We start from the raw sequence: 12,983 nt of genomic DNA, 5'->3' as shown, positions 1-12,983 counted from the left end.
GAAACTTTGCCTCTTCATTGTTCATTCCTTTTTCTAGTTCATTTGAGTATGTTGAACAGCATTAATCCAATTACAGATCCTTGGGAATCCCAGCTATTTATTGCTCTCTACTGTGAAAATGGCCTCTTTTACTTCTCTTTTGTTTTCCTAACTTTTACCAGTTCTGATTCATGGTTAACAATTAAGATGAGCTTTCAAATCTCTTCTAATTCCTGATTTTATTTGTGCCTGCAATAATTTGGAGTTAAATCTTCTCTTTGGGGCTTGATTTGTTTCAAGATCAAGATATCAAATTGCCAGAGTGAGTCAGTATACATTGAACAGAGAAATTGGATTATATTTAATAGCTTCAATTCTTTTGAGCATGCAAAAGTTAAATCTTTTCTGCTACATGGATTTTATATACATTTGGATTAGCATTCCTGTGCTCTTTTTAAAAAATACTTTTTCCCTGCACCTGGAAAATCTAAAGGAGTTTTGACCTTTAAAAGCACAGATCAGTTGCTCTCAAAGTTTGGTCTTTGGATCACTACTGGTCTGTGACAATATTGCAGGTGTGCTACAGGGTTAGGACCCTGGCTCTCCAAGCCTGCAGTCCCCTCCACTTATGCTATAGCTGTGTTTCTGTGTATTTATGCTCCAGTAGACTAATATGAATAATTAGTACTTAAGGTATTTAGAGATAAGCAAATGCATTGTCTTGTCATGTGTGGTTGGCTGGTGGTCCAGAGAAAGGTTTGTGTTGATGGGGGTTAGGCCTCAGGCCAAAAAGTTTGAGAACCACTGTTGTAGCTGCTATCCTGGAAACCTTCCATACTTGAAGTCTGCATTGCCTTCGGTGGGAATTCACTCACATAGGTTCCCACACGTAGGGTTTGAAGGATTGGTCTCAAAGCATTTTATTTTTCTATGCCATTGATATCCCTGTTTGCAGTTGAGATATAATGGCTTTATTCTGTTAAAATACTGTAGTTTCATACAAAACTCAATTCAATCCATATTTTTATCCAGTCTCAGAGGGGTAGCTGTGTTAGTCTGCGGCTTCACCCCACCTCCGCCCCCCCTCCCCCTAAAATAAAATAAGCAGTCCTGTAGCACCTGAAAGACTTAACAATTTTATTTATTAGGTAATTAGGTTTCATGGGTAAGACCCATTTCAGCAGATTCTGGAGCAAAAAATGGAAAAAAAAAGTGTGTGTGTGTGAGCATTAGCCCGGGGTTGCGGGGAGAAGGAAGAAAAGAAAGGGGAGCGGGGGAGTCACCTATCATCAATAGTATCTCTGGAAAGAATAGAGTAAGTGGGATGAGTGCCATTCCTGTAAATATCAAAGGTGGGACAATTATCCTTGTAATGCACAAGATGATTGAGATCTCTGTTAAGCCCCAGGTTAAATGTGTCAAACTTGCAAATGAATTCCGATTCAGATGTCTCCCTTTGTAATGTGGTTCTTTTCTTCCATATACTTGGAAAAACTGAACAGTCCCTGCGCCAAAAGGTGAATGAACATAAATCAGACATCAGGAATCAGAATACACATAAACCTGTAGGGGAACACTTTAATTTTGCGGGAAGTACAGTAATGGACCTTAAGGCAACAGTTTTGTTACAAAGGGATTTTAACACCAGATTTGATATTTGCAGGAATGGCGCTCATCCCATTTAACCTAATTTACTCTTTCCAGAGATCCTGTTAATGATAAGTGACTCCTCTGCCCCTTTTTTCTTTTTTCCTTATTCTTTCCCCCTGCAACACACATACAAGAGTTTTTTTCTCATTTTTGCTCCAGAATCTGGTAGTGTTGTATCCATAGAAGCTTATTACTTAATTAAAAGAAAATTGTTAGTCTTTAAGGTGATATACTTATATTTTATACTTATGTGCTTATATTTTAACCAGTATTTTGTAGGACTCCTTTTTCTTCCTTCCTTTGATGTAAATATGTAATTTGATCTTCAGTGAAAACCTCAAATTTAAGGCCTGTTTTTGTTTTTTATCATTTTAAGGCTTTGATGAATTAGGTGGACTTCTAAAACCAACGGTGACCTCTCAAAACCAGAATCTTCTGGTTGCCAAACTGCCACCTAACAAGTTAGTATCAGATGATCTGGATTCATCCTTAGCCAATCTTGTAGGCAGTAAGTATTTGGAAATTTTAAGATCAGTATATTTTTCATTCTGTAAAGTGGACAGGCTGTTTCAGTAATGTTTTTCTCATTCTGTGACAGATTTGGGCATTGGAAATGGAACTAATAAAAAGTGAGTGTTTTTAATTAAACTTGGCAAATGTCTTGGATTTTAAGTGCTTTTCTTGATGGTGCTAGGCACTTCATGTTCATAATCACTGTACGCATACTAATCTCCATAGCAGCTCAGAGGAAATCAGTATTATCTCTGTTTTAAAGAGGAGGAAACTAAAACATATAGTGAAGTGACTTGACCCACAGCTACATGTAGTATTGGAGCAGGGCAGCAGAAGCAGCAACAAAGCTGGAATTAGAGTTCAGGGCTAAACTATGTTACTAGTATTGCGTTAATTCCTCTGGACCCTGCTGCCTATTGTTCTTGTGTAGTGAATGATCTTAACAAAAAATATAATTTACTGGTTATTTAGTATGTTTTCAGTATTACAATACATGCCTACAAGAACTAGCAGCCCCATAACTGACCTCAACTACAGGTAGAAATAAAATTCGGTTTGTAGGTTAAAAAATTTGGGTTGTCATAGGCTGGTAGTGGGGAAGTGAACTCCTAATCCAGAATATTTATCATCAGCTTCAGTATTGTATTTAACATCAAACACGGTTAGTGACTCCAGCACCACTGCAAAGAAGAGAATCCTGTCAATCCAGGTAGGGCTGGTATGAGGCACTCTGTACACAAACACTGTTCTAACATTGAAACCATACAGGAATTTTGTAAATTTCTGCTCATTTCCAGGCTATAATTTGACCTGCCAAAATGAGCTTAGAGTATCACACAGTATCTGTGCTAAGAAACGTAGTTATGTTTTGGTTTGTCTTAGCTAGCTTATGTTTTCCGTAGTCTGAGCCAGGTTTATTAAGACTGTATAACTTGACTTGGTGACTAAGCTCTTAAAGGGTTGGTACAAAGCTCATAAGGGTTATGGAAACACACAAGCTTGTTTAACATAGTATATCTAGATGCTGCAGAGAAAAGCTGTTTTCTGACATATCTCTTTAAAATTTATTTGAAGTGATGTAAATTGGACTCAGCCAGGTGAAAAGAAATTAACTGGTGGTTCCAACTGGCAGCCCAAGGTTGCACCTACAACTGCATGGAATACTCCAACAATTGTAAGTGAATGAAGATTCTGATACTGAGATATATGTAACTTAAAATACAAGTGAACATACTATAAAGTTGAGGAGGTCAGCCATTGCAGTGGACAGGCTATGAAGATTGAATAATAAACAGTTAAAGAACATATTGCTGTAGTAATAGTAACTGCATGGCCAGCTTCATTTTAATGTTTCCCTTCGTAGGTACTGTTTCATGGCATATGACTTACTTTGCAGTATGATTGTGAATTAATGCTGTAAACTAAAAGTAATGTTAGAGCAAAACTGAGTTTGTAGGACATCAACCCCTCAGTCGTTTGAGTAGAGTGACTTGATATTTTGGAAATGGTGGTGATTCTGAATGCTGTTTGGAAGTGTGAAAATACACTTTTTCATGATACGATATTATGTGGTGAACCTGTATGTGAGTGGTTTTCAACCTTTTCAAATGGCAGTAGTAACAACCACTTTTCATGGACCCCAAGACAAAGTCTACAGACCCAGGTAGAAAATCAGTGATGTGTGCCGCACCACTATTCCTGCTTTCTGACGTGAGGCAGGAAGTAGTGAATCTTTGGCTACCCAGGGGGAAGCATGTTAGAGATAGGTGCCTTAGAAATTTGTACAACTAAAAGGTGTGTTCCTGGTCTTAGTATGTCTCACTTAAAATCTTCAGTGACCAAACTGATGATTCTCTTGTTTACAACTCCAATACAGATAGCATGCATTGTGGGTCATGGGTTTTTCTTGACTGAAGTGGTTTATTCTCTCATCTACTAATATGTTTTGAGAGATGGAGGAAAGGGTATACTTGAGTAGCTCCCAGTAATGCTGGTGGGACTGCATGTAAATCCAACTCTCCTGACATACATTGGAGAATAGCATACAAATGTAATAAATTTAAGTGTTTTGATGTGTTACATCAAACTGTTTTACATGATTTTGTGATTTAACATAGTAACATGATTTGATACAGATTTGGAAGGATAAAAAGTATCTCTTTTCAGGTCATCTGCCTGCTCTCATTTTGGGTAGCAGCTGCCATCTCAGATCTTATATGTAGGTGAAAGTAGTTGTGGACAGTAGTTTCTGTAGATTTCACCTACTACCTGAAAGACTTGCTAGCAGTTGGATATTTCTCATGTGCTTGAAGATACTAGTCATAGCAAAATGTGATATCTTTATATGCTTCTTGTAAAATATCATTTCATTTCTAACCGATTGCTTTATTAATATTTAAAGACACTGACAAGGCATCTTGCTTTATACAAATTTTTTTACTCACCATTGTTTGGAAAAACTTAGAAGGGTGAAATTGGACATGTTTGTTCATCAACTTTGTTCAACTTGTTCTCTACTTTGATCACTAGTCTGTTTATTGTAGTGTTGATTCTAAGTGCTGTGCAGCTGCTTGATAAGCTTTTGAAAATAAGAAAGAATGGGTTTTTGGAAAATTATGTGCACATAAATATAAATGGAATGTGAGAACACATATGAAACCCATCAACCTTGACAGTGTCATTTAGGCTACATCTACGTGAGAAGCCTCTGTCAACAGACGTCACTGTCAGAAGGATTTCCTGGCAGAACTTCTGTTGAGATTGCATCTACACCATAAAAGCAAATTGAAGGTGCAATCTGCTCTGACAAAGAGCAACCAGACTGCCTGACTATCTTTTGACAGAGCAGCTGACCAGAATCTCTGCAAACAGGGCTGCCTGGTGAACTGAAAGCCCTGTCTGTCGACAAAAGAGAGCATCTCTACATGTGTTTTGTTGACAGGAAACTATCGAGGGGCGTTATACCTGAACGTGTAGAGGTATAACTGCCAGCAGAAGTGCCAGATTTTGTTGACAAAGCACATTTTTGTGTAGACACGCCACTGTTTTTCCCAACAAAAGCCCAGTTTTCCCAGGATAAACCTCATGTAGATGTAGCCTTATTTAATTACTTGGGATTAAATAATTTTTATTTTAGGGCAGACATGAAGTGTACTTATGAACTAAAATGCTCTTTGTATATATTCTGTTGTGTAAGTACTTGTTTCTAATTCAGTGTTATTGCATTATGTAATTTTTTTCCTTGGGAAATACAGAACGGCATGCATTTTCCACAATACGTAAGTGAAAAAAATACCAGCCTTTTTGCAATCAACTGGCATGCTATATTAACCACTGCTGTAGCGGAATCTCATAACCTTCTTGCTATTACACATTTTTCATATTAAGATCTTTGGTGTGCAGAAGATTTGAGCTTTTCCTAGCATAGACAAATCTCATGGGTGTTCTGAAGGCTCTTGACGCGAATGATGGCATGGGAAATATGGAGATTTGTTTTTTCCTTGCTTAAAACTCTGCCATTTGCTGCCAAATAGTTGGAGCTGTGTCTGTGCTGCCTTTAATGCATCTGGTAAAGTTTGATTGAAGATAAGCTGTTTGTGTACGAATAACTGCATGAAATCTCCCAGGCTTCTCTTACAATTGGCACTTTATTCACCTTTATTGTAGATCTTGTTTTCAAGTAGGGAGAGACCAATATGTCATTAATGTTCAACTAAATTAGAAGGAAATCCCTGCTCATGTTTAAGTTTATAAAGGGCAAGCCATAATTTGTGTATTGTTTTCTTGGAGGAATGTAGTAGTATTCACAGATCTTATTTTTATATTAAAATGATATTGGTCTTTCCCTTTGTTCAGTTTTCATTGGTGGAATAATTTTAACAGTGAGGAATATAAAGTACATGCTGGTGCACTTTTAAAATATTTCTTTGTATTCATGTGTATGTATATGGATGCATACATATAGTGTGAATAAGTTAAAGAATGTTTAAAGCTTCGTGAACTGTTAATAGTTACTGTACAATCTAGTTTATTGTTTAAACAGTGAAACCGGTTCTAACAGCTGCTAGAATGCTGATTACCATTGGCTAGTGAATATTAAAGAGCAGCTTATATCTCAGAAATTTATCTTCTATTTAAAAGTGTGACAGAGGACTATTTCTAGGGCTTGATTGTGAGGGTGAATTACATACCTGTGGAATTTTGTTCCCTACAGCATATCTTCTTTCTTTAGTTTAGTTCTGAATGTCACAAGTGAAAATGATTCCACCATTTTCCTGGAGTCTCTTCCAAAATAAAATCTTTAATGCAAGAAATGTGCACAAAACCATGATCTTGGAGATTGGTTCAGGTATCTGTGGTATCATGGATGATAATTTCCACAGCAAAGAACTGGGATGACACAAGCAGGTCATTAATTTTATGTGTGGGATTAACAGGAGATGAGTCAGATGCAGACCTCTAATTAACACATTCCATTTGAACTTTATAAGTACTCAGCTAGATAATGCTTTTAGATGACAAAGCTCATGTCTCCATGCAAAGGTCTGTCCTAATAAACAGCTTCAGGAGCATTGGAAGGTGGCAAGATGAAGTGGTAGCAGAGGATCTTTAATATATGCATTGCAGTTTTTAAACCGTTGGAGATACATTATCCATTTTGGGTTGATGGATATACACCCTAGAGCAGAGCTGCTAGTTTCACTCTCTTCCACTTCACGAAAGCTTTTATGTAGTGACGTCCATTTAGATATACTAAATGGTATTAGTAGGGATTCACCACTTCCTAGTTACTACAATGAACTAAGGTATTCCTAACAATTTAAGAGAAATGCACTTTAGAGTAGCAGGTAAATGTTCTGTAAATACTGTGGGGGCCATGTCTGCACTAGGATTTTAGGTTTATCTCCTATAATTGCTCTACCACAGATGAAATGCCACCATTGATCAGCCACTAACACTGTGTTGCTGTCATGTAGACTCACTAGCTGTGGTTACGCTAGCGAGTTTTGTAGACAAAGCTGGGGTTTTATAGACAAAACCCATGGAACGTGCCCCCACAAAATGTGTTTTGTCAACAGAAACTGACAACAGAAAACTGTGGAGGTGCTCCGGGGGCCCTTTAGTTGACAGAGCAGATCAAAAGATCAATCTGCTTTTATGTGTAGACATGATGTGCCAACAGAAGTTTTGTCAGAACATCTCTTCCGACAGTAACTTCTGTAGACAGATTGCTGTAGTGTAACTGTAGCCACTATGAATGGGATTAGAGAATAGGTGGTTGAAACACTGAAAGTCCGCTTCAACCAAAACTTCCACCATTGGTATGACTGGCACGGCTGTATCAGTTTTATTGGAGATCCCTACCCCTAAAATACTTAACATCCATGTAAGCTGGTTTGAAAACGAAGAACTCTGAATTGTTTTAGTCTAACAGTAACAGGGCCTATATATTTGATTCCATTTTTAGAATTAGCAGGGGAACAGTTACTTTAGTAAAATAAGTAATAAATTCTATACTTGAGAGAATCATACAATATTGATTTTATTTATATATGTTAGATGTAACTATTTCTTACCAAGTACAGCACCAATATATTTCTTTCTCTACACCTTCTCTGGACTCAGATATCTATAGGTAGAACTTTTAGATTACCATGAGCCAAAACGTGGTTTGGTCTCATCTGTAATTATACATGTCAAGTCTTTTCTAAGAAAACCTTGCGCATAAGTTTGGTAATTGAGCTAAAATCAGGTGCACTTTAATAGCAACCTATCAGTGTTATTCAGTACTCCATGTGACACTTTAAGGCAATTTTTTATCATGTATGCAACTCAGTCTTCCATGCATTTCAGTATTTCTTTTCTGCGTTAGGCACCACCAGTAATGGCCTATCCTGCTACAACGCCAACAGGAATGATGGGCTATGGAATGGTTAGTATAGTTAATTTCCTATAGCTTAATTTGCCATAAGCATGGTTTACTTATGACTTTTATTAAGAATTAGCTGCAAACATAAAGCATTCTAGGAGCAATATGTCACTTGGCCTGAACATGTTAATATCGGTCTCTTTTGTTGGTTCTTCACTAAATCACTTATTCCCATTTTTCTTTAGGAAAATAAACTCTGGCTCTTACATCTCTACCCTTTTTTCTTTATTTAGTCCCTGGGTGACATTTAATATGTATTGCATTAAGTAGTTGTGACATAGGGATGCATAGGGCAGCCCTCAATGGAAATGGCAAGGTCAATGCAGGCTACAAAAGGGGAGAGCAAATACTCCCCAAGACTGGTGGGTAACACTGGAGTTAAACTCCCCAACCAGTTTCACACGGTGCTTCTTATCCCCCATGCTGGTATCAAGAAGCCAAAAAAGACACATTTCTCCCTTCATTCTATTCCAGTTCTCTAGCTCATTGTGAGCACCTAGGTCTAGTACAGTGAAAAGTTACTAAAACTCTATGTATAAAATGTTTTTCTGACACCAAAGGATCAGACACCTTTCCAGGTCAATATAGGTTTGGATTGTGCTCAAAATATTGTGCTGCCAGCCAGTCTTCTAGTATCTAAAGCTAAAGGTTTCTTATAAAGAAAATAGGACAAGGAGAGATGTTAAATGATAAAAGTCAAATATATACAAAGACTTGAAAGTTCATATACCAGGTTTCTACAGTACTGGTGAGTTTGCTGGCTTGAAAATGGCTCTGAAACACACCCACAGCTTAGACTGATCATTCAGTCCTTTGTTCAGAGCTTGTTTGTAGAAAGGTTACTCCAGATGTAAGAAGCAGAAATGAAGACAAGATAGAAGATGCAGCTGCCTTTTATATTCATTTTTGCCATGTGACTTCTACTGCCTTTGTCCAACACACCAGCTGTCCAGCACGTGGCCTGGGAGCCTTCTCTCAGTGGGTCATGGGCCATCAGATAGCCTTAGGTTTTGCATTATTACCAAATTGTGGGTGTATCCTAAACCATAGAACAAGTTTGGTAATACAGACAAACATATCCATAACCCAAAATGTAAAGATGATACAAACATGTACATGAGATTATATTTGGCAGATAACTATTTTGCAAATACTTTACATTGCATATTAGGCATAACTCATTGCCATAGTATTGATATTCATAATACTCTAAAGAGTCCACCAAATTCCATACAGCCTTCATATATCATAGAGTAGTTTAATGCCTCAAACATTTTGGGGGAATGCTACATAGAAACAGCTTCAGCATCTATACTCCAACACAAATATGTTCTCTAAAGTGAAGACCTGCAGTGTTAATTTTAAGGGACCCTCAGTTTATAGTCCAGTGTCAGAAGTCGTTTTTTTTTTAATCATGCTGAATGCTGAGTGATTCCTTTCCCACACTCCATGTTTAATTGTGTTAACTGATTTGTAATTTTGCGCTCTCCTGGATTATTTTTAGCCATCACAGATAGGAGGTGTACCAGTAATGACGCAACCAACATTAATATACAGCCAACCTGTCATGAGGCCACCAAACCCTTTTGGCCCTGTTTCAGGAGCACAGGTGAGTGTAACACTAAAATATTTATACTGATGTGATATTGAAAATTGGTTGATTGCCAGGCCACAAGTAGTTTTGTCTGCCACAGGACTTCTCATTATAATAATCTTTGCAGCTTCTCCTGAAAGCACATCATTATGCAAACTTGTTTCATGACAGTTTCCTGAATTGCATGAGTGTTACCTCTTGTACTTTCTAACTCAGTTCACCAACGCTTATACAGCATAAGCCCTTTTATTTATAGCCTGTATGTTAAAATTACAGATGATTCCAGATCCCAAATTTGGGCACCCAATATGGGTCTTGTAATCTGTGAAAGATTTCAGCATCTTATGGCAGTGTAGTCTTGACTTTCCAAACTCTAGCAACCACTCTAGGAGCCTCATGTTTCCAAATTCTGTTTACCCCAGGGACAGGGTGGGGCCATTGCTCAGTGGGAAGGGAGAAAGAGTAACAGGGAACTTGGAAATGGCAGAGATGCTTAATGACTTCTTTGTTTCAGTCTTCGCTGAGAAGTCTGATGAAGGAATGCCCAATATAGTGAATGCTAGTGGGAAAGGGGTAGGGTTAGAAGTTGAAATAAAAAAAGAACAAGTTAAAAATCACTTAGGAAAATTAGATGTCTGCAAGTCACCAGGGCCTCATGTAACGCATCCTAGAATACTCAAGGAGCTGATAGAGGAGATATTTGAGCCTTTATCTATCATCTTTGGAAAATCATGGGAGACAGGAAAGATTCCAGAAGACTGGAAAAGGGCAAATATAGTGCCCATCTATAAAAAGGGGAATAATAACAACCCAGGAAACTACAGGCCAGTCAGCTTAACTTCAGTGCCAGGAAAGATAATGATCAGGCAATTAAAGAAATCATCTGCAAGCACTTGGAAGGTGGTAAGGTGATAGGGAACAGCCAGCGTGGATTTGTAAAGAACAAATCATATCAAACTAATCTGGTAGCTGTCTTTGATAGGATAATGAGCCTTGTGTATATGGGAGAGGCGGTAGATGTGTTATACCTAGACTTGAGTAAAGCATTTGATACGGTCTCACGTGATATTCTTATAAAAAAAACTAGGCAAATACAATTTAGATGAGGCTACTATAAGGTGGGTGCATAACTGGCTGGATAACCATACCCAGAAAGTAGTTCTTAATGGTTCTCAATCCTGCTGGAAAAGTATAACAAGTGGGGTTCTGCAGGGGTCTGTGTTAAGACCCGTTCTGTTCAATATCTTCATCAATGATTTAGATATTGGCAGAGAAAGTACGCTTATGAAGTTTGCAGATACCACCAAGCTGGGAGGGGTTGCAACTGCTTTGGAAGATAGGGTCAAAATTCAAAATGATGTGGATAAATTGGAGAAATGGTCTGAGGTAAACGGGATGAAGTTTAATAAGGACAAATGCAAAGTGCTCCACTTGGGAAGGAACAATCAGTTTCACACATACAGAATGGGGAGAGACTGGCTAGGAATGACTACAGCAGAAAGGGATCTAGGGGTTATAGTGGACCACAAGCTAAATATGAGTCAACAGTGTGATGCTGTTGCAAAAAAAAGCAAACATGATTCTGGGATGCATTAACAGGTGTTTTGTGAACAAGACACGAGAAGTCATTCTTCCGCTCTACTCTGTGCTGGTTAGGCCTCAGCTGGAGTATTGTGTCCAGTTCTGGGCACCGCAGTTCAAGAAAGATGTGGAGAAATTAGAGAGGGTCCAGAAAAAAGCGACAAGAATGATTAAAGGTCTAGAGAATGTGATCTATGAAGAAAGGCTGAAAGAATTGGGCTTGTTTAGTTTGGAAAAGAGAAGATTGAGGAGAGACATGATAGCAGTTTTCAGGTATCTAAAAGGGTGTCATAAGGAGGAGGGAGAAAACTTGTTCTTCTTGGCCTCTGAGGATAGAACAAGAGGCAATAGGCTTAAACTGCAGCAAGGGGGGTTTAGGTTGGACATTAAGAAAAAGTTCCTGTCAGGGTGGTCAAACAGTGGAATGAATTGCCAAGGGAGGTTGTGGAATCTGCATCACTGGAGATATTTCAGAACAGGTTAGATAGATGTCTATCAGGGATGGTTTAGACAGTACTTGGTCCTGCCATTGAGACAGGGGGCTGGACTTGATGGCCTCTCGAGGTCCCTTCCAGTCCTAGTGTTCTATGATTCTGTGATTCTTTCCTGAGTGTGCTGTCTCTGCTGATTTTAAAGCTGGTCAGCACCTATAAACCAGTTTTGGGGCTCAGACATCTAATGTGCAAATTCTAAAATCCTGGATGTCTCCCCAGTTCTGCCAAATATTGCCTTTTTTTCCCAAGGTTTTTTCGTTCTCCCATCTCACTTATGGAGGATAAATTCACATTCCATGCTATGTGTATATATATATATATAAAGGATACCTAGTTTGTGTTGGTGGTAGTAAAAAAAATAAATCTTTCAATTTTGAGTAATGGCTTGTACAGATAGGGTGTCTCTGTCACACACAGACTACTGTACTCTGTTGTAGATATCTGTGTGACAAAGAAACCAGTAAATTATGCACTTCAATGTTCATATTAGCTTGTCTGATGGAAGCCTTCCTTTGAAAAGTAAGTTCAGGGAATAAGTATTTGAGTTGGGTTTGTAACATTTTTTCCTCCTGTTATCTCCCATGGCCTTAGCTTAGTGCAGAATGCTTTTTTCATCTTGTAAGAAATCTCATCCTCTCCCTCAGTTTAAGATAGACTTTTTAGTGAGACTTTAAAAAGCTTTCCAGCGCTCTTGGTACCAAATTTAAGATGACTGTAAAAAAGAGAGCTTTCTTTGGGGTAATCATGTTCACCTCCATAATGTTAGAGGACATCTAAATTTTGGGGTGTGTGCTCTTCACAGGATTAAATAACAACCTCTCCATTTTCACATTCTGATTAAATGTTTTTTGTCAAAGCTAGCTTTTTCCTTTTTATCTGGAATTAGTAGCGATGGAGGGACTGTAGGTTGCTCCTTTTGCTGCAGAGCTTTGCTTTTACCTTTGATCATGGTGGGCCATTTAAAAATGATGTACTGTATTACATAACATGGGGTACTATGTATTGCTACATATAGAGATGCACATGTGTGAAAATAAAATGTGTATACACGGTATCAATATTTATAAATTAAACCTATTTAATGTTGGTTGGTCTCCCACTATTAATTTTGCTGATGAATTGACTTCACTGGTTCCTTTGATCCCTTGTGCTTAGTAGCACTGCTGAGGCAGCAATGGGTAGGGCCTTATATCGTATTGCAGTGCTTTGCCTCTCATCCCAGATTGGTCAGAATGGCTGTGTC

At 38.2% G+C, this 12,983-nt stretch overlaps 2 protein-coding genes across 8 annotated transcripts in view; one reads left to right on the top strand and one right to left on the bottom strand.

Moving 5' to 3' along the window:
• The window catches only part of PICALM (phosphatidylinositol binding clathrin assembly protein), a 171,876-nt gene that overhangs the window by 143,263 nt on the left and 15,630 nt on the right, over positions 1-12,983 (top strand). For all 7 annotated transcript variants that reach the window (XM_074983701.1, XM_074983739.1, XM_074983709.1 and 4 more), the window contains 6 exons: positions 2,006-2,137; positions 2,228-2,258; positions 3,217-3,316; positions 5,397-5,420; positions 8,015-8,074; positions 9,576-9,680. In XM_074983701.1, the coding sequence (XP_074839802.1) occupies positions 2,006-2,137; positions 2,228-2,258; positions 3,217-3,316; positions 5,397-5,420; positions 8,015-8,074; positions 9,576-9,680 (452 nt within the window). The remainder of the gene's footprint in view (positions 1-2,005; positions 2,138-2,227; positions 2,259-3,216; positions 3,317-5,396; positions 5,421-8,014; positions 8,075-9,575; positions 9,681-12,983) is intronic.
• Positions 8,084-12,983, bottom strand: part of CCDC83 (coiled-coil domain containing 83) — an 83,046-nt gene continuing 78,146 nt past the window's right edge. Inside the window, exon 11 of the mRNA XM_074983780.1 lies at positions 8,084-9,110. Coding sequence (XP_074839881.1) covers positions 9,090-9,110 — 21 coding nt within the window. The 3' untranslated portion in view covers positions 8,084-9,089. The remainder of the gene's footprint in view (positions 9,111-12,983) is intronic.

This window comes from Carettochelys insculpta, chromosome 1, assembly GCF_033958435.1.
Source record: "Carettochelys insculpta isolate YL-2023 chromosome 1, ASM3395843v1, whole genome shotgun sequence".
Classification (NCBI taxonomy): domain Eukaryota; kingdom Metazoa; phylum Chordata; order Testudines; family Carettochelyidae; genus Carettochelys; species Carettochelys insculpta.
This window is presented reverse-complemented; position numbering and strand designations above follow the sequence as displayed.